The sequence below is a fragment of the Pseudorca crassidens genome, chromosome 3 (genome assembly GCF_039906515.1).
Source record: "Pseudorca crassidens isolate mPseCra1 chromosome 3, mPseCra1.hap1, whole genome shotgun sequence".
In the NCBI taxonomy this organism is placed as follows: Eukaryota; Metazoa; Chordata; class Mammalia; order Artiodactyla; family Delphinidae; genus Pseudorca; species Pseudorca crassidens.
In genome coordinates, this window is record NC_090298.1 from 81760887 (window position 1) to 81782755 (window position 21869).

Consider the following 21869-nt stretch of genomic DNA (forward strand, 5'->3'; position numbering starts at 1 on the left):
GAAAGCCATGGAAGATTTAAATATGAGGTTTTCAGAATCACCCCCTGGAAGGTGAACTGCAAACAGCACCAAGTGAGTGGAATAGCAGTCAACATCACAAGTCACAGGGAAGCCATATGAATGTGCAATGTGTAAGGAGCCACTGGCTTCTTCAGCCACGAAGCTGGAGTGACCCACTGACAACAGTCAGTGGGAATACAAATTGGATATAAATGACTGTAACTTGTGTAACACTCCATTCCCTCAACCACAAACAGAATGCACTACACAGAAAACTGTCAAGGATCTCCTGATGTTCATGGGCTTTTGATATTGTTCATATTGCCAGGTATACACTTTAAATAAATAATTTGCCAAATTGCCAATGGGTGGGGCTGAGGGGGAGAGAAAACAGAAGCACTAGCTAAAGCTTGTTAAAGCTTTACACTACCATATGTTGACATGTAAAGTGGAACAGAGGTCTTAGATATAAGAGATAAGAGAAAAATTGAAAAAAAATGGGGGTTTAATTTATTTTACAGTTTTACAAATGATAAAACAGTAACACCCAATTGCTATACATAAACAAAAGGAAAAACAGTGTTGAACAGAATGAACTTGACAGAATAAACCTCATCTTTCAATTCCACAAATGATGTAAGAAATACTCAGTAGCAATTATCCTGTGCAGCAATACTATCTCTGTAAACTCTTTTTTTTCCCCCTGCTATATACATTTGAAACACTTGTGCTTTTGCCTACACAAAGAAACAGTATTTATTAAAAAGTGCTACTTAAATGGGGAGACACAGAGTCTGGAGCCACAATCTGAAAACTGCAATTCAAATACATTGCCAGCTTGAAGACATTTTTTTAATTTTTTTTTTTAAAGATTTGGATACACTAGACCCTTATTGTAACTCTAGGTATGAACAATGTAGAATTCAGTTATAAATAGATCCCTTTAAAGCAGGTTAGCAACTGAAGTTTCAAAAGAACTTCTTTATTCTAAAGTGGTCTTATCTCCAGAGTGCTTCACAGTGCAGGCCCCGAAGACATTAGCATAACACAAATCTAGTGTGTGTATGTTACAGACTAAGTGTGTATACACACAGACACACATATATAACATTGTATATACGCATCACACATGTCTATTTGTACTATGTAGATATATCTATAACACATATATAATAAAATATCTATTTCTAGGTGGGCTTTATTTGGATTTTCTTCCATCAAATAGGAACAATAACCCTCTCTAGCTCAATCTGTCAAACGTTGGTATATTGATGTCTGATGGGGAAACTCTCAAACTTGTAGAGGTAACAACTAACTATACATAACTCTTCCTACACCCCTTCCACAATTATAGATACTCCAACAATAACCACATGAAAACAATTCTTTTATGAACCAAATACCACACTGTGTGCATTATGACTAACTGGCTCAATTAGAAATAAATTACTTTGTTCACCCTTTTCCTGTGTACTAGCTTAATAACTAGTTGGTATGTACACTACCTATAGCATTATTTAAATAAATTGTTTTTGTAAGCATATATGTAGAAATTCCCATTAGCAACTGATATATATTTCGTATGATATACAATACATAAAGACATTTGAATGCCCAGCACCTTCTTTCAGACAGAAAAACTTCCACAGTCATTTCATCAGTCCTGTGGGCTGAATCATTAGATTTGCCCAGAAAAGTCTGTTACTGATTTATTATTTTTATTCCAGCAACTTAATTTTAAGTATAGAACAGGCTGGGTAATAATGATGAAAATGTTTCCATGGCCTCTTCATGTCAACAGCACAGTAACAACCATGTTCTCTAAAGGACAGGAATATTTCACAATCAGCTGCCTGAGCATTGCCAGGTACAGGTTTAAATCGTGAAAAGGAAATAAAATATTAAAGAAGTGAACGTATGATAGTCTTAAAAGAAAAAAAACCCCCAGATATTTCAAATATGTATTTATAATTTGATTTCATCATTATCCCTTTTGCCCCCTGATCGGTTAAATCTCAATTCTTTTTCTTATTCTTGCTGTTAGCCTTCAGTGATTTCCTTGCCCTATCCCCGTAAGAAGGCCACAGTGGATCACGAAGGGAAAGGGGAGATGGAAAGGTATACAACAGGGAATGAATTGGTCTTGTACAGTTTGTCTTCTTTGAACACTAAATGCCTTTAATTGAATTCATTCTTGAGTATTGAAAGTTCCCTGAGATGAACAAAAATAGTCTCAGTCGATACTGAAGCCCTTTTTATATGCTGAGCATTTTCAGAACTGGGCACTGTATTTAGAGAACACAAAGCATAGGGTAACAAAGCAATGTGAAGCTAAAAAGGCACTACTCTATGTACATCTATGAGATAAACAATGCACAGAACAGTGAATGTCTGGGATGCTTTTGCTGTGGCCTTAAAATTGTTTAAACACATTTGTTGAAAATGCAGTAAAAATGGCAAGGTACCTTGCTGCTGCTTTTTAAGACATACTTTTAATGAGTTCTGACATGTATTTTATCTACAAGAATTTACTCATGACTTCAAAATTTTTATTGAATTCAAATTAAAGGCTACTCAAACAACTTGTCTGCAAATAGTCCAAATTAAGTAATTACCTACTTTTGATTCATTGGGTAAATCAGACTTTTCAACCTTACATTCAAAATATTTATCTAGTACTTTAAAAACTTCCAAGAGGTAAAAGGTTCAATGATAAAAGTACATCATATTCTATCCATTTTTAGCTATGTGTCTTTATGGATTCTATTTTATGGGTTCTATTCTGTTTTCTTAGAGACACATAAATTCTCAGGAAATATAATCTTCTGTATCTCAAGGTTCTATCATATTTTTAAAAAGAATACCACATATTATTAATATATTGAGAACTGTAGTTACTGTGAATATCCTTTTTCTTGATAACAAATATATATATATATTCTTTATGCTATTCATTCTTTTTCAGACGGTCTTCCCTAAGAAACAAAACATACATACTCCTCATGCTATTTCTTCTTTTCTCAGACTGCCTTCCCTAAGAAACAAGAAGTAATCTATGTTGTTTCAGGTCAAAAGTAGAAATGGGAACGCAGTATTTCTGCTTTCTAAAGAAACAATTTACCATCAGAATTACCTACCAGCATAGTAATTACCAGAAATTGGCCTATTGGTCAATTCTATTATGTGTTAAAATGTTTAAAAATCACTTTATAAAGAATTTCATGTGTTTCTCTGAAAACACATTAATGTGATAATGTGAATAAATTTAACTGTAGAAAAAATATTGGTCAATTTAATTAATCTGAAGTGCAAAATACTGATGTACAGTTTCATTGTTAAACCTCTTAAAATTAATCATCTCCGTGATGAAAACAATACTCTATTAATCATATTATTTCTGCTCTAAGAAAATTTAACAATAATCTAGAGAGCATGCCAATCTTTCCATCTGAATAACAAGGGGGATATCAAAGAAAAGTCACATTTCAGCCCTATCAAACATTTATTCTAATGGGCAAAATGCTTCCACAAAATCATTATGAAATGTAAAAGCTGTGGAACCTTCCTTCAAATAAAAATAAAGTTTGAATTTGGAAAATTTAAAATGCCTAGAGACAACTTTAGCTTTAGTAGCGTAAATAATATATTAATATGTTATTTTCATGAAAGGAAAATGGTTTGTTGTGTAGACACATGAGTATAATCTTTGGTACCAAAAGAACATTTTTTTCCTGCTAATTTTACCATCTCAAATGACAGAGTTTATCTTTCCTTTAGAATGGCTCAAAATTACTGAGTGATACAGTTTATCTGGTACCTTCTACACTGTTGGGAAAAAATCTGGAGGTTTAGAGTTGTGCAAAATAAAACTTTTTTTACAAAGTCATTGTGTGATAACCCTTTAAAAATACAAGAACTTTAAAAATGATCACTTGAAGGTTATTCATCTCATTCATTTTTATCTCAGAAGGATTTTCGAAGCACCCCAATACCCAAACCAAAAGAGATTCCAGAAGGCAAACAGAACAGAAACAAAAACATAAAGTTCATGATCAGACTCAGAATCCTGACTGAAGGCATTTATTTGAGTTATTTAATCTTATGGATTTCACTGCTCAAACTGTTTCCATCTTGATTTCTGCTGACAGGACTGTTCAGTTTCCCCAAGGGCTGAGTTGTGTTCCTGGGTTCCTCTTCTCATGTGCTTGGCGTTGCAGTGGCAGCCCAACAGTGATGAACATTTTTGCTTCATTAACTAATGACGAGTGCATTGTTGGATCTTGTAAACACTACTGATTATACATTCAAACTGTGTTCTTAGTGGAAGTGGCACTTACTAGGACGCTTGAAGTCAAAATACTTAATTTTCAGAGCACTTTGCAGGTATTTCATCAGTTGGTAGTGCATTTCTCATGAACGTCCTTTATCACCTTTCAGATAAGTGGTGGATGCTGAAACCCAGTCTCGTTTTGGATCCTGTTTTCAAATCTTAGGAAGCATCTTCAAGAAAAGAAGTGCATATTCAGTCTGTCTGTATGTTTCAGATGTGCTTTATTGCTTTATGCACTTTCCTGTTGTCAGTTTCAGAGCTCCTCTATTATGTAGCACATTTAATGTTTTGAATTCTAATGGCATTCTATGAGGGCTTGCATTGGAAAAGTACCTGTATTTTAAGTCATCATAGTAATGATATTTGACAGCTTTTCCATTCAGATCCTTAGGGAATGGCCAGAATCCATACAGGTGAATTTCATCACAGAATCTTGTGGCTAGGGTATACATGAGCAGACCTGTGCTGGGTCTTTTGATGGGAACTTTGTTTGTCAGCCAGTAACTGGGGAAAAAAACATACACACAAGAGAAGAATTTAGAGAAACGTTCAACATACCCTACAGCAAGTACACTTTGTATAATTAAAGTAAATGAAATTTGAAAAGTAACTGTATGAATGACATTCAAAAGACTGCTGAAGAAATAATATATTTCTTAAGAATTTAGAAAGTTGAATGCATTTATTTTATCTTTCTTATCCTTTATTTTCTTGCTTATTTTGCGGTCATATGAATAGCCAAGGGACCTGGAATGTGAGTAAATATTACTGTGGAATCTTGTATTCAAAAAGAACTAGAACAAAACATTTATATAACCTACAGAGTAGAATCTTCTCAGAAAGGGTTAAATATGACTGCAAAAAGTAATTGGGCAGTGATTAAGTAATTTTCCTAGATAAAGAGGATTTGAAACTATGCCTATAGGTTTTCAAAATCTTTAATATTTCAATTAAAAATCCAAACAAATAAATGCTTTGCCTGTATTATACTGACTTATTCAACTCCAACTTCTAAGTCACATTTTACTAAAGCTAATTAAGAATATTGCCTCAACCTGCAGAACAACATAACACAAATAACAAATATTTGTAAATAGTTCACCACTTATGCCATTTAAAATTTTGTTAGACAGGCAAACATATTTCAATGCTGATAAGTATTTTATACTATTCATTAAAAAAGGCAATAAAATACCCCAAAATGTTTGATCCACCACTGTTGCCAAACTTTCTTCACCTGAAAAACATGCACACTCACAATTTAATCATTACCTCTGGCAGGGAAGGAGGTGGCCAATACTTACTGGCACATTCATTATCTTATGTGGAATCAGCTACAAGTTAAGGAAGAGCGTGGATTTTCTCTGACATTCAAAGTTGTACAGTTATAAATAAAGTCAATAAATTGTTTGGTCTTTTTATTTTTATTATCTCCTATTCAGGGAAATATATACATGGTGATCCAAATATGATGGCAAGATTGTTCAATTCTGGTCATTGCTGTGCTTAAATACTTGCCTCAGATTTTACATAATATTATTTCCTTTTTCTTAAAAAAAATAATTTATGAAGCTTTCCAGGCTGTATCAAATACATGTAGACTACTGAATATGAAAAAACCCAAATTTTGTTTTATTTCATTTGGGTAAAGAAATATTCAAACCTCACTACAAACATCCAAAAAAAGGGAAAAATATACTTAACCATTATTATTGCTGTTTATTTTTTTCCTTCTTTCTCACCCTTCCTTTGAACCTGGTTTGACCTTTCACATTTTTAATTTTTCTTGTTGGGTGAAGGCCATGTGCTAAATGTTGTGAGCAATGTGAAATGCATTATGAGCCTTTTGTTATCACAAGTGTTTTGAGAAAGCATATTCTCAGTAAAGAGGATTCATAAGGAATTGTTAGAGAAGAATATCTAACAATTTTCTCATAACCCAAAGGTATGAGCAAAAGCCATAGCATGTATATTGTTAGCATCTTGAAGAAATCACAGACATAGATTTCATGCAAGCAGAATAGTAAAACCACAGTCTGAAGGCTTTGAAGAAACTTTGATACAGCCTGAAGCTCTCTCAGCTCTGAGAAAGCAGGTGTTCTTAACATGAAATGGTTATTATAGGAAAGTTTTGTGAGCATGATTTGTGTGTGGTTACAAATGCCAGCTGAGGCAGTTGGTTAGTTTAAAAAAGTGCATTTATTTATAAATTTTTAAAGTGAGTGAAGCAAATTCATACTCAGTCAAAAAAATGATTATTTCCATCAGGGAATGTCAATTATTGGAAATAGTTTGGCAGTATGAAGGTCATGTTGAATTATCTTATTTCTAAAGCGGGGAAAAAATAGCTAGAAGAATATAACGTAATGCTATATCATTTGTATGGTATTCCAAGGTCACATTATATGTAATTACAAGATCACATTATAAATAAGCTTTGTGATGTTTGGCTTATAACAGTTTGAATAATTTCAAAGAAAAATAAACTACCCATTTGTCAGGACATTTTTGGAGAAACAATGCAAAATAAATGGCTCTTATTGATTTCTAAAAAGAAATCAGAGGAAAATAGGCCTTAACAAATGGCATCAATATTTAACAGATAAATTGAAATAAAATCTTAAAGCAGGTCAAGAACTACCGTCATAAGTAGTAACATTCTGTGAAATTAAAAAAACATAAGGAGAGAGGAGCTTCAAGATGGCGGAAGAGTAGGACACGGAGATCACCTTCCTCTCCACAGATACATCAGAAATATATCTACATGTGGAACAACTCCTACAGAACACCTACTGAACGCTGGCAGAAGACCTCAGACCTCCCAAAAGGCAAGAAACTCCCCACGTACCTGGGTAGGGCAAAAGAAAAAAGAATAAACAGAGACGAAAGGATAGGGATGGAACCTGCACCAGTGGGAGGGAGCCGTGAAGGAGGAAAGGTTTCCACACACTAGGAAGCCCCTTCGCGGGCGGAGACTGCGGGTGGTGGAAGGGGGAAGCTTCAGAGCCGCGGAGGAGAGCACAGCAACAGGGGTGCAAAGGGCAAAGCAGAGAGCTTCCCACACAGAGGATCGGTTCAGACCGGCACTCACCAGCCCGAGAGGCTTGTCTGCTCACCCGACGGGCGGGCGGGGGCTGGGAGCTGAGGCTCAGGTTGCGGTCGGATCCCAGGGAGAGGACTGGGTTTGGCTGCGTGAACACAACCTGAAGGGGGTTAGTGTGCCACAGCTAGCTGGGAGGGAGTTCGGGAAAAAGTCTGGACCTGCCTAAGAGGCAAGAGAATTTTTCTTCCCTCTTTGTTTCCTGGTGCGTTTGGAGAGGGGACTAAGAGTGCCGCTTAAAGGAGGTCAAGAGACGGCGTGAGCCGCGGCTATCAGCGCAGACCCCAGAGATGGGCATGAGACGCTAAGGCTGCTGCTGCCACCACCAAGAAGCCTGTGTGCGAGCACAGGTCACTATCCACACCTCCCCTCTTGGGAGACTGTGCAGCCTGCCACTGCCAGAGTCCCGTGACCCAGGGACAACTTCCCTGGGAAAACGCACAGCGTGCCTCAGGCTGGTGCAACGTCACGCTGGCCTCTGCCGCCGCAGACTTGCCCCACATCCATACCCCTCCCTCCCCCCGGCCTGAGTGAGCCAGAGCCCCTGAATCTGCTCCTTTAATCCCATCCTGTCTGAGCAAAGAACTGACGCCCTCAGGTGACCTACATGCAGAGGTAGGGCCAAACCCAAAGCTGAACCCCGGGAGCTGTGTGAACAAAGAAGAGAAACGGAAATTTCTCCCAGCAGCCTCGGGAGCAGAGAATTAAATCTCCACAATCAACTTGATGTACCCTGCATCCATGTAATACCTGGATAGACAACGAATCATCCCAAACTGAGGAGGTGGACTTTGGGAGCAAAGATATATATATATTTTCCCCCTTTTTCTCTTTAGTGAGTGCATATGTGTATGCTACTGTGTGTGATTTTGTCTTTATAGCTTTACTTTTACCATTTGTCCTCGGGTTCTGTCTGTCCGTTTTTTTGTTTAACTTTAAAAATTTTTTTCTTCATAATTATTTTTTATTTTAATGACTTTATTTTATTTTATTTTACTTTATTTTATTTTATCTTCTTTCTTTCTTTCTCAGTATTTTTTCTCCCTTTTAATCTGAGCCGTGTGGATGAAAGGCTCTTCGTGCTCCAGCCAACGTCAGGGCTGTGCCTCTGAGGTGGGAGAGCCAAGTTCAGTACACTGGTCCACAAGAGATCTCCCAGCTCCACGTAATATCAAATGGTGAAAATCTCCCAGAGCTCCATCTCAACGCCAAGACCCAGCTTCACTCAACGACCAGCAAGCTACAGTGCTGGACACCCTATGCCAAACAACTAGCAAGACCGGAACACAACCCCACCCATTAGCACAGAGGCTGACTAAAATCATAATAAGGCCACAGACACCCCAAAACACACCACCAGCCGTGGATCGGCCCAACAAAATGAGAAGACAGAAAAACACACAGCAGTTGAAGGAGCAAGGAAAAACTCCACCAGACCAAATAAATGAAGAGGAAATAGGCAGTCTACCTGAAAAAGAATTCAGAATAATGATAGTAAAGATGACCCAAAATCTTGGAAGTAGAATAGAGAAAATACAAGAAATGTTTAACAAGGACCTAGAAGAACTAAAGAGCAAACAAACAGTGATGAACAACACAATAAATGAAATTAAAAATTCTCTAGAAGGGATCAACAGCAGAATAACTGAGGCAGAAGAACGGATAAGTGACCTGGAAGATAAAATAGTGGAAATAATTACTGCAGAGAAGAATAAAGAAAAAAGAATGAAAAGAATTGAGGACAGTCTCAGAGACCCCTGGGACAACAATAAATGCACCAACATTCAAATTATAGGGGTCCCAGAAGAAGAAGAGAAAAAGAAAGGGACTGAGAAAATATTTAAAGAGATTATAGTCAAAAACTTCCCTAATGTGGAAAAGGAAATAGTTAATCAAGTCCATGAAGCACAGAAAGTCCCATACAGGATAAATCCAAGGAGAAACATGTCAAGACACATATTAATCAAACTGTCAAAAATTAAATACAAAGAAAACATATTAAAAGCAGCAAGAGAAAAACAACAAGTAACACACAAGGGAATCCCCATAAGGTTAACAGCTGATCTTTCAGCAGAAACTCTGCAAGCCAGAAGGCTGTGGCAGGACATATTTAAAGTGATGAAGGAGAAGAACCTACAATCAAGATTACTCTACCCAGCAAGGATCTCATTCAGGTTTGATAGAGAAAATAAAGCCTTTACAGACAAGCAAAAGCTAAGAAAATTCAGCACCAACAAACCAATTTAAAACAAATGCTAAAGGAACTTCTCTAGGCATGAAACACAAGAGAAGGAAAAAACCTACAATAACAAACCCAAAACAATTAAGAAAATGGGAATAGGAACATACATATCGATAATTACCTTAAATGTAAATGGATTAAATGTTCCAACCAAAAGCCATAGACTGTCTGAATGTATACAAAAACGAGACCCATATATATGCTGTCCACAAGAGACCAATTCAGACCTAGGGACACACACAAACAGAAAGTGAGGGGATGGAAAAAGTTATCCCATGCAAATGGATATCAAAAGAAAGCTGAAGTAGCAATTCTCATAACAAACAAAATAGACTTTAAAATAAAGACTATTACAAGAGACAAACTAGGACACTACATAATGATCAAGGGATCAATCCAAGAAGAAGATATAACAATTGTAAATACTTATGCACCCAACATAGGAGCACCTCAATACATAAGGCAAATACTAACAGCTATAAACGGGGAAATCGAAGGTAACACAATCATAGTAGGGGACTGTAACACCCCACTTTCATCAATGGACACATCATCCAAAATGAAAATAAATAAGGAAACACAAGCTTCAAATGATACCTTAAACAAGATGGACTTAATTGATATTTATAGGACATTCTATCCGAAAACAACAGAATACACATTTTTCTCAAGTGCTCATGGAACATTCTCCAGGATAGATCATATCTTGGGTCACAAATCAAGCCTTGGTAAATTTAAGAAAATTGAAATCGTATCAAGTATCTTTTCTGAACACAATGCTATGAGACTAGATATCAATTACAGGAAAAACCAGTAAAACCCCAAACACATGGAGGCTAAACAATACACTACTTAGTAACCAAGAGATCACTAAAGAAATCAAAGAGGAAATCAAAAAATACCTAGAAACAAATGACAATGAAAACATGATAACCCAAATCCTTTGGGATGCAGCAAAAGCAGTTCTAAGAGGGAAGTTTATAGCAATACAATCCTACGTCAAGAAACAAGAAACATCTCAAATAAACAACTTAACCTTACACCTAAAGCAATTAGAGAAAGAAGAATAAAAAACCCCCTAAGTTAGCAGAAGGAAAGAAATCATAAAGATCAGATCACAAATAAATGAAAAAGAAATGAAGGGAATGATAGCAAAGATCAATAAAACTAAAAGCTGGTTCTTTGAGAAGATAAACAAAATTGATAAACCATTAGACAGACTCATCAAGCAAAAAAGGGAGAAGACTCAAATCAACAGAATTAGAAATGAAAAAGGAGAAGTAACAACTGACACTGCCGAAATACAAAGGATCATGAGATTACTACAGGCAACTCTATGCCAGTAAAATGGACAACCTGGAAGAAATGGACAAATAGTTAGAAATGCACAACCTTCCCAGACGGAACCAGGAAGAAATAGAAAATATGAGCACTCCAATCACAAGCACTGAAATTGAAACTGTGATTAAAAATCTTCCAACAAACAAATGCCCAAGACCAGATAGATTCATAGGCGAATTCCATCAAACATTTCGAGCAGAGATAACACCTATCCTTCTCAAACTCTTCCAAAATATAGCAGAGGGAGGAACACTGCCAAACTCATTCTATGAGGCCACCATCACCCTGATACCAAAACCAGACAAAGATGTCACAAAGAAAGAAAACTAGAGGCCAATATCACTGATGAACATAGATGCAAAAATCCTCAACAAAATACTAGCAAACAGAATCGAACAGCACATTAAAAGGATCATACACCATGATCAAGTGGGGTTAATTCCAGGAATTCAAGGATTCTTCAATATATGCAAATCAATCAATGTGATACACCATATTAACAAATTGAAGGAGAAAAACCATATGATCATCTCAATAGATGCAGAAAAAGCTTTTGACAAAATTTAACACCCATTTTTGACAAAAAACCCTCCAGAAAGTAGGCATAGAGGGAACTTTCCTCAACATAATAAAGGCCACATATGACAAACTCACAGCCAACATTGTCCTCAATGGTGAAAAACTGAAAGCATTTCCACTAAGATCAGGAACAAGACAAGGTTACCTACTCTCACCACTATTTTTCAACAAAGTTTTGGAATTTATAGCCACATTTATCAGAGAAGAAAAAGAAATAAAAGGAATCCAAATTGGAGAAGAAGTAAAGCTGTCACTGTTTGCAGATGACATGATACTATACATAGAGAATCCTAAAGATGCTACCAGAAAACTACTAGAGCTAATCAATGAATTTGGTAAAGTAGCAGGATACAAAATTAATGCACAGAAATCCCTAGCATTCCTATAGGCTAATGATGAAAAATCTGAAAGTGAAATCAAGAAAACACTCCCATTTACCACTGCAACAAAAATAATAAAATATCTAGGAATAAACCTACCTAAGGAGACAAAAGACCTGTATGCAGAAAATTATAAGACACTGATGAAAGAAATTAAAGATGATACAAATAGATGGAGAGATATACCATGTTCTTCAACTGGAAGAATCAACATTGTGAAAATGACTCTACTACCCAAAACAATATACAGATTCAATGCAATCCCTATCAAACTACCACTGGCATTTTTCACAGAACTAGAACAAAAAATTTCACAATTTGTATGGAAACACAAAAGACCCCGAATAGCCAAAGCAATCTTGAGAACGAAAAATGGAGTTGGAGGAATCAGGCTCCCTGACTTCAGACTATACTACAAAGCTACAGTAATCAAGACAGTATGGTACTGGCACAAAAACAGAAATATAGATCAATGGAACAGGCTAGAAATCCCAGAGATAAACCCACTCACATATGGTCACCTTATCTTTGATAAAGGAGGCAAGAATATACAGTAGAGAAAAGACTGCCCCTTCAATAAGTGCTTCTGGGAAAACTGGACAGCTACATGTAAAAGAATGAAATTAGAACCCTTCCTAACACCATCTACCAAAATAAACTCAAAATGGATTAAAGACCTAAATGTAAGGTCAGACACTATCAAACTCTTAGAGGAAATCATAGGCAGAACACTCTATGACATAAATCACAGCAAGATCCTTTTTGACCCACCTCCTAGAGAAATGGAAATAAAAACAAAAATAAACAAATGGGACCTAATGAAACTTCAAAGCTTTTGCACAGCCAAGGAAACCATAAACAAGACGAAAAGACAACCCTCAGAATGGGAGAAAATCTTTGCAAATGAAGCAACTGACAAAGGATTAATCTCAAAAATTTACAAGCATCTCATGCAGCTCAAAAACAAAAAAACAAACAACCCAATCCAAAAATGGGCAGAAGACCTAAATAGACATTTCTCCAAAGAAGATATGCAGATTGCCAACAAACACATGAAAGGATGCTCAACATCATTAATCATTAGAGAAACGCAAATCAAAACTACAATGAGATATCATCTCAAACCAGTCAGAATGGCCATCCTCAAAAAATCTACAAACAACAAATGCTGGAGAGGGTGTGGAGAAAAGGGAACTCTCTTGCACTGTTGGTGGGAATGTAAATTGATACAGCCTCTATGGAGAAAAGTACGAAGGTTCCTTAAAAAACTACAAATAGAACTACCGTATGACCCAGCAATCCCACTACTGGGCATATACCCTGAGAAAACCATAATTCAAAAGGAGTCATGTACCAAAATGTTCATTGCAGCTCTATTTACAATAGCCAGGAAATGGAAGCAGCCTAAGTGTCCATCGACAGATGAATGGATAAAGAAGATGTGGCACGTATATACAATGGAATATTACTCAGCCATAAAAGGAAACAAAATTGAGTTATTTGTAGTGAGGTGGATGGACCTAGATTCTGTCATACAGAGTGAAGTAAGTCAGAAAGAGAAAAACAAATACCATATGCTAACACATATATATGGAATCTAAGAAAAAAAAATGTTTATGAAGAACCTAGGGGCAAGACAGTAATAAAGACACAGACCTACTAGAGAATGGACTTGAGGATATGGGGAGGGGGAAGGGTAAAGTGTGACAAAGTGAGAGAGTGGCCTGGACATATATACACTACAAAACGTAAAATAGATAGCTAGTGGGAAGCAGCCGCATAGCACAGGGAGATCAGCTCGGTGCTTTGTGACCACCTAGAGGGGTGGGATAGGGAGGGTGGGAGGGAGGGAGATGCAAGAGGGTAGAGATATGGGAACATATGTATATGTATAACTGATTCACTTTGTTATAAAGGAGAAACTAACACACCATTGTAAAGCAATTATACTCCAATAAAGATGTTAAAAAAAAAACAAAAAAAATACAAAAAACCCCCCATAAAAACCATAAGGAGCTAATCCAAATGCCATCAGTAAGAGTTTACTATGTGCTTATATAACTTTAATGTCATGCTTGAAATTGTTTAGGCTAACCTAAACTATCAAGATTCAGTATTTCCCTAGGAATACAGTACAATTTTAAAGTATCTGAGAGTGTCCACTTATATACAGCTGACATTTAAATACTACACATTTCTCGTGAAGAATTCATCAAAAATAGACTATTAAATTTTTAACCCTAATTAGCAAAAAAAATGGAAAACAATGCATTGATAAAATAATGAACTATTCATACTCTAAGTCAGTACAAGCTGTTCTAATTTTTATTTCAAGTTCATATCTGTTACATTTTAAAATTTAGCAATGTTTTCAATTTAGCAAATAATCTAGTTTCCATTGTATGTATTTCTTTTTATAGAAATCGATGTTTTAAAATCATAAAATCCATGCAGGCTCCCTGTAGAAGATTTGAAGCAAAAGGAAATGAATGAGGAAGAAAACTATTACCTAAAATCCAACCACATAGAGATAATTACTGCCACAATGTGCTGCATCCTTTTGTTTTTCTAGCTGTTTTGGATCTTAATATATATTACAATCATTCATAGACATACACAGAATATTTTTCATCAGCTAGGCTCAGTTTTACTTCAGATATTATTAATTCCCTCTCTCCCTCCCTTCCTTTCTGCTTTAATACTCTAATTGTCTTGTTGTATGAAAAAACTCACCCTGGATTTGCTATATAAGCTTTTGAACATTTCTTTTTATAGATGCAATACTCTCCCTAGGTTTCACAGCTTCCCAACAAGGAGTCTTATCTACTCTTCCTCCAGCATATCAGTCCCATTTCTTACTGCAAACAAACTCAACTTGGAATGCCTTTACTCACCAAATCGGTGAGGTATAGAAGGCCATATATATGGTTACAAGATGTGGATGTGAATCTGTAATATAATGCTCATGAGTCATTGGGAAAACTACTTCACTTCCTTGGAACTTGGTTAATAATATTTAACATACAAGATTGTTATGATAAAGTAAAAGAGATTGTAAGTATGTAAGAACGTATCATAAAGCTTGACACATAGTAACAGTAGTTGAACTTCAACATACCCCACACAACCCATTCTTCAATCCCACTCACACATCCTACTTTTCTCCTGGCACCGTCTATAACTACATATTGGTTGGACAATTGTGGTCATGTCGTTTCACTTCAGTGGTCTGTTTCCTTAGGTGAGAAACAGAACCATCTGACTGTATGGCTTTGGGGCTTCCTCTATCTATAAGATTCTATTGCTGTTTCAAATCTCTCCACGAAACTGCACGCTCCCTGAAGCTGTGTGAAACTCTCTTGCTACTGCTCCGTTTCCTCCTCCCCATTCTGTTCCCTTTACCTTCTTTTAGTTTTTAATATACTGCAAAGCAAAGGTACTTGGTGACAAGTTGATATTATAATGGGTAATCACAGGCAGGCATACAAAATGGAGCTGGGAGGCTATTGAGGATCTGGTCTCAGACACATCTCTGCACCACTGAAAACCTGAACTGTCTTTGAACTGTACCAGGCCCAAGCACACCACCAGCCGTATTCAGAACAACACCTGCCAGCTGCAGCCTTACGGTCTCAAGGTCCCTCCCTGTAACGATGCAACCATTTCGGATTCCAACCAATCTCTTTACTTAACAAACACCCATATTTCTTCCCAGCTCCAATTATAATTACTGATAAACAACTCATGTAACTAACTGCAACCTTGTGTTTTTTGCCTTTATAAGCCTCCCCTATTGTATAGTCCTGTGGAACACAATTCAAGTGCTTCTTGAATATATGTCTCCTGGGCCACAATCCTAACAAACCCCAAATAAACACCTTTTTATTTCCAACAGGTCTCCATTTCTAAAATTTTGCTTAACATACGTAATAGGTGCTTTTTAAAGCCTGCAATATGTTCAATTTTATCTCATAATAAATTAAATAATCACCTTATGAGCCAAAATAAATGATTTCAAGAAACCCATGTTTTAGAAATAAAAGCAAAAAATGTTATATTCAAAAGTAGTGATTAATATACTGATGACAGTTCATACTCAACACATTGGCAAACAAGGAATATTAATTTGTATTTATGTTTAAACAGAGAAGCCAAAACGTTTAGAAGTAATATAATATTTTTTCCTCTTAAAACATTATCATTCTTCTTAAAATCAACCATGAAAATGTCTAGAAGAATTTGAATACAGAGTATGAAATCCCACTGTGCCAAGAGTTTTAATTTAGTATTTATACTATATGCAAAGTTTCCATTCATGAGTCCAGAAATTCTCTTCTCTGGGATGGGAGATGGAGCACACAGCATATTGTGCCTGTGCATTCTTACTTCCGCAGGAGTCTTCTCTATTTCTCCTCCCGTATTTATCTTCCCACAACCGAGCTTTGTGCTTGGCTCCAGAGGAAGAGTCTGTTAAAGGTAAATAACATGGCTTCTGGTTGTAAAATAGCTACAGAAATTTGAGATATTATAAAAGAATTAGCTTTCTATAATACATCTTTGCAGAAGATGTTTGCATCTTCCCAATTCTACACTCCACCCCCCAAAACTAATTCTTTTATAATATCTGAATATTATATATGAGTATTATATTCTGGGATTTTGTCTTCCACATTTGTCAATATGTTGGTTCACTGTTAGGAAGAGAATGTGTGTACAGGTTATAAAGTGTAAAACTTAAAAGCAATCATCCCTGGAATGATGGAATATCTCTGCTGTTTTATTTTCAACTCTTCAAATCGTCCTTTCATTGTATTCCCAGTCTGCGGTATACTACATAACATGACTTCATTTTTAAATTTTAAAATTAAAAAAATTTTTTAAATTGCATAAAACTTACTTTTTTAAAAAAACTGTTGTGGTAACATTCATGACACCTTTTAAGATTATGAGATGGCTTATCTTGTCACAAAACTAGGGTTGGAGATAATTTCTTTAAAAAAAAAAAGAACTTCCAGCACTGTATTCACTGAGAATAATTCAGTCCACCATGAGTTATTCTATTATTCCAGAGAAGCAAAAAGTGATAGATCTTACATCCAATTCTTGTGTGAGGAAACAAAAGGACAGAGTAGCATATTTAATGTGATTTGGCAAGCTAGGAGTAAACCCAGGAGTAAAAACATAAGCAATTTATTAAATGGTAGTGTTAAGAACTCTACGTATGTAGTTTTTTTCATTTAATCCTCACCACAAACCTCTGAATAGATGTTATTTCACAGATGAGGACACCAAGGCCTAGGGAGGTTAAATAAACAGATTAAGGTCATGGAATTTGTAGATGATGGGACCAGTATTTAAGCCCACATCTATCTGGTTATGATGATTTCAGTTTTAACTTAAAAAGAATTGGATTCCTTAGCTTCTACAGAGCATTCAGCTAGGAATAGCAAGTCCTCAGGACTATTTGCAACACAGAGTTCACATGGGGAAAAATAAACATCTGTATGGTGTTTGGTGACTAACAGTCTAGTGTCAATAATGATGTGTTTTATGCACAGAGCTTTCTCGGTTTTCTTTGTTTTCTTCAAAGGTAAATAAGAGCTGACCAGTATAAAGGACCCACTTTTCCCATGAACACTCTCAAAAGTGAAGTCAGAAGATGATTTTGTAGTTTCAACATGTAACTTAACCACATTGCAAATGCCAAAGGCAATGATATTGAATCAAAGGGTAGGGATTTCCATGCAGATTTGAATAAGACTTCTTAAAGTATTTTGAAGTGTCATTAAAATGAAAGCAGGAAATTGTAACCCCAAAAGGTCAAATCTATCAATATTTTTTTCTGTGTGTCCTTTATATGCAGAGCTCTGTATGAAGTAGGTGACAAAAAGAAGACAGAAAATTCTTTCTGCTGAAGCCCTTCGTAGTCTACATACAGAAAATGTTTTATCCACCTTCATAAGCCTAATTTATCAGAGGCATAGAGGACTCACGGCATGGGAAAAGGAACAGAGATACTACTTTAGGCCTAAAATTCTCTACATTCTATTTGGTACCTATTCACGTTACTTGATATCTACTATAGGAATCAGGCTTTGACCTTAACTCTGAATTCACCCTTCTTTTTTTTTTTTTTTTTATGCGGTACGCGGGCCTCTCACTCTTGTGGCCTCTCCTGTTGTGGAGCACAGGCTCCGGACGCGCAGGCTCAGCGGCCATGGCTCACGGGCCCAGCCGCCCCGCAGCATGTGGGATCTTCCCAGACCGGGGCACGAAGCCGTGTCCCCTGCATCGGCAGGCGGACTCTCAACCACTGCACCACCAGGGAAGCCCCTTTGGGGACTTCTTGAAGATAATGCTTAAAAACTTGAACTGGCACATGAAGGCTATGGCAAAAAAATAGACATAATGCCACAGGCTTTAATGAGTTTCTCTTTTAACCCAATTGAATTCTGAAAGACAACTGAAATGTATAATCTAAACTGCCAGAATGAGGAAGTAGCGATTTCCAGATATTGGCAACATAGAAGGGGTATGGGTCTTTTGAAGCATGATGAAGGAATTAAATGAGGTTAATGCTAAAGAGCTTTGTGAACGATCCTTTTTATGAGATTGGGTTACTTTTTGAAAATAAAAAAATATGGAAACCTTACATTTTTCCTATTAAAATTAAAAGGAAGCAGTGAAATCATTTATCATAAGACATGGAGTCTTACAAGAAAAGAAAGAGGAATTAAGAGCAAGTAGAGTAGGTAATCCTAAAGCTTATCAAGAATGGCTTAGATATTGGCAGATGAAAATATTAGCAGTATTTTATCTATGTAATTTTTCCCTTTACATAAACATTTATTCTAAGGAGGCACTTAGAGATTATACTTCCACACTCCCCAGCCAACATAAGGGCAGTTTCTCAATAGAAGTCCATTTTACTATAATAACAAAATGTAAATGATCCTTCTAATGGCCTGATGATCTTATTTTAGCTTCATCTGGACTATTTACAAATGGATATGCCCAGTTTACATCATTAAGTCAGGTACATTAACCTTCCAGACAGGAGTTGTGCTAAAATCTATTTCAAGAGGAGTAAGGACCAGCAAATGTGATCTATAATCCATTCACTAATAATGTGATCTATAATCCACTCAATAATGAAAAATGCTTGCTAGCAAAGTGTACAAACTAAACATCAGCCAAAGATCAGAGTTCTCTTCAAAGCCCAGTGAAGAAACAGAATCAAAACAATCATAAACAAGTTCAAAGTAGTTATTTTAAGCTTTCTCAGCAATTATCAAAACAACATTTGGGGAGGTTAGTCAAATATAGATTATTCTCTATTTTTATTCTTGTCATAAAGTGTGTGATGCTGAAGAGACTGCCCATTTAGAAAACTGTCTTGTCCTTGCCATGAATTTATCACTCAGTAAGGGCTTTCTATGAGCATATAAGTCGAGAAAGGGGCTTCCAGCTGAGAGAAAAGTCCCATTAAGGAATATTGCCAAGACAATGCCACGGATGCAGGCATTGGGATCTGTATCATATATTAAAGCTACCTGTCACTAGAAATATTATTGCTGTAATTCTGTTCCACAAGGTTAATTAGGGGGTAATTTAAAATTTTTATCTTTAAAACCTTGAAGGCCAATGGGTGGTAAATAATATTTTTCATTATGTCAAATATTAATAAATATTTGGGCTTTTTTTCCCTCCAGTCGTCAATGTGCAGTTGATGAAAATCCAATCTAATGGAATCAATGCGAATTTTCCTCCCTTTTCTTTTTTTCAGTCTCACTTAATGCTGATCCCTTCAACATATTTGAGGCAGAATCAATTTATAAATCACATTTATTAAATAGTTGCTGAATGGAAGACCATTAGTAGATATTTAAAAAAATAGTGCTCTTCTGAGGAAATAAAACAATCAGAAACCCAGCTGTAAAGGCAATTATATTATGTAAACACTATTCTTTGCAATGGAAAAGTATGGAAGTGAAAATAGTACTACAAAATCAGGCTATTGTGCAACAAAATTGTATTTTGCCTAAGACTTGCCCCTATTATGATGTTTGTCATAATATTCAGCGAAAATGCAATGTTGAAAAAGTGAAGTTGGATCCCTCCATCACACCACATACAAAAACAGAAAGAAACAACTCAAAATGGATCATAGACCTAAATCTCTAAAACTCTTAGAAGAGATACAGGAGTAAAATGCCATGACCTTAGGCAAGGCCTTGTTAGGTATGATACAAAAAGCTCAAGCAAAACTCAAGCGACAAAAGAAATAAATTGGACTTCAAAATTTAATTTTTAATCAAAATTAAAAATTTTTGTGCTTCAAATGAAGCCATGAAAGTTAAAAAAAACCCCACAGAATGGGAGAAAATATTTGTAAGTCATATATCTGATGAGAGACTTGCATCTAAAATATATAAATAACTTCTATGATTCAATCATAAAAAGATAAAAACTCAGTTTAAAAAATGGGCAAAGGGATAGACATTTTTCCAAAGAAGACATACAAATGGCCAACGTGCACCTGAAAAGACAGTAAACATCAAACCTCACTATCCATTATGGAAATGTGAGATAATTTTTGCAGCAACTAGAATGGTTATAATAAAAAAGACAAATAATAATTGCTGTTGAAGATGTGAACAACTGGAACCCTCATACATTGCTGGTGCCTGTGTCTGAGAGTAAAATGGGGTAGCCCCTTTGGAAAACAGTCTGCAAGTTCCTCAAAAGGTTAAACATAGAGTTATCCTATGACCCAGCAACTGCACTCCTAGGTAAATGATTCTCTCCTCAACCAAAATTTAATTAGATTCCTCAGAGCCCTTCTCTCAACTAGGCCTCTATTTTTTGGCCTTCTGTGTCCATCCTTTCTGAGTCCAGTTTCAGCAAAAATCCTGCCAAGTTAGTTTAATGAGAATCCCTCTACTCTTTATATTTGACCACCATTGATATCTGATCAAATTTCCCATACCCCAACTTTGATGTCTAAGTTCTTGGCCTATCTTTAGCAGAATCTTGTTAAGCCTGTTCAGTTAAGAATCACCTCCCCCACCCCCATGTCTTCTCTTAGAATTTTCCATCCCTTACTCTGCTCATTGGCTGTAGATCTCTACTTGTTTTTTGCTGTATTCAGAATTGAACTCAGTTCTACACTGAAGTCTCTTTTCCCTTGCCGCAATAGTTTCTGATTAAAATCTGTCATTACCACTTTTAGCCAGTGTCTGGCTCTGTTTCTCCTTCATAATTATCAAGAGAACTGAAAGCATACGATCATACAAAAACCTGTACACAGATATTTATAGCAGCATTATTCATTATAGACAAAAAGTGAAAACAACCCACATTTTCATCAACTGATTAATGGATAAGTAAAATGTGGATATATCTATACAATGGAATATTACATGACAATTAAAATGAAATACTAATACATGTTACAAGAATGAACTTGAATACATTATGGTAAGTGCAAGAGGCCAGTTACATAAGAGCAAATATTATGTGATTCCATTGATAGGAAATATCTGGAATAGACTAATCCATAGGGACAGGAAGTAGATGAGTGGTTGCCAAGAATTAGAGTTGAGGGTTTCGGGGGGAATAAGGATTGACTGCTAATGCTGGGGTTTCTTTTCGGGTGAAGACAATGTTCCAATGTTGATTGTGATAATAGTTGCCCAGCTCTGTCAAAATACTGATTTAATTGTATACTTTAGAGAGTGCATTATATGGTATGTGAATTACATAGCAGTAAAGCTGTTATATTAAAGAAAATGTAATACCAAACATTTATACCTCACACTGGTAAGGAAATAAACTCCTAAGTCAAACATGTTATTTTCCTTTAATGTTATAAATTATTCACAACTCTCAAAAATT

General features: G+C 36.0%; 1 protein-coding gene across 1 annotated transcript in view; it reads right to left on the reverse strand.

Annotated features, from left to right (window-relative positions):
* Positions 1–490: 490 nt before the first annotated feature.
* Positions 491–21869, reverse strand: part of ST8SIA4 (ST8 alpha-N-acetyl-neuraminide alpha-2,8-sialyltransferase 4) — a 107167-nt gene continuing 85788 nt past the window's right edge. The window contains exon 5 of the mRNA XM_067731324.1: positions 491–4834. Coding sequence (XP_067587425.1) covers positions 4552–4834 — 283 coding nt within the window. The 3' untranslated portion in view covers positions 491–4551. The remainder of the gene's footprint in view (positions 4835–21869) is intronic.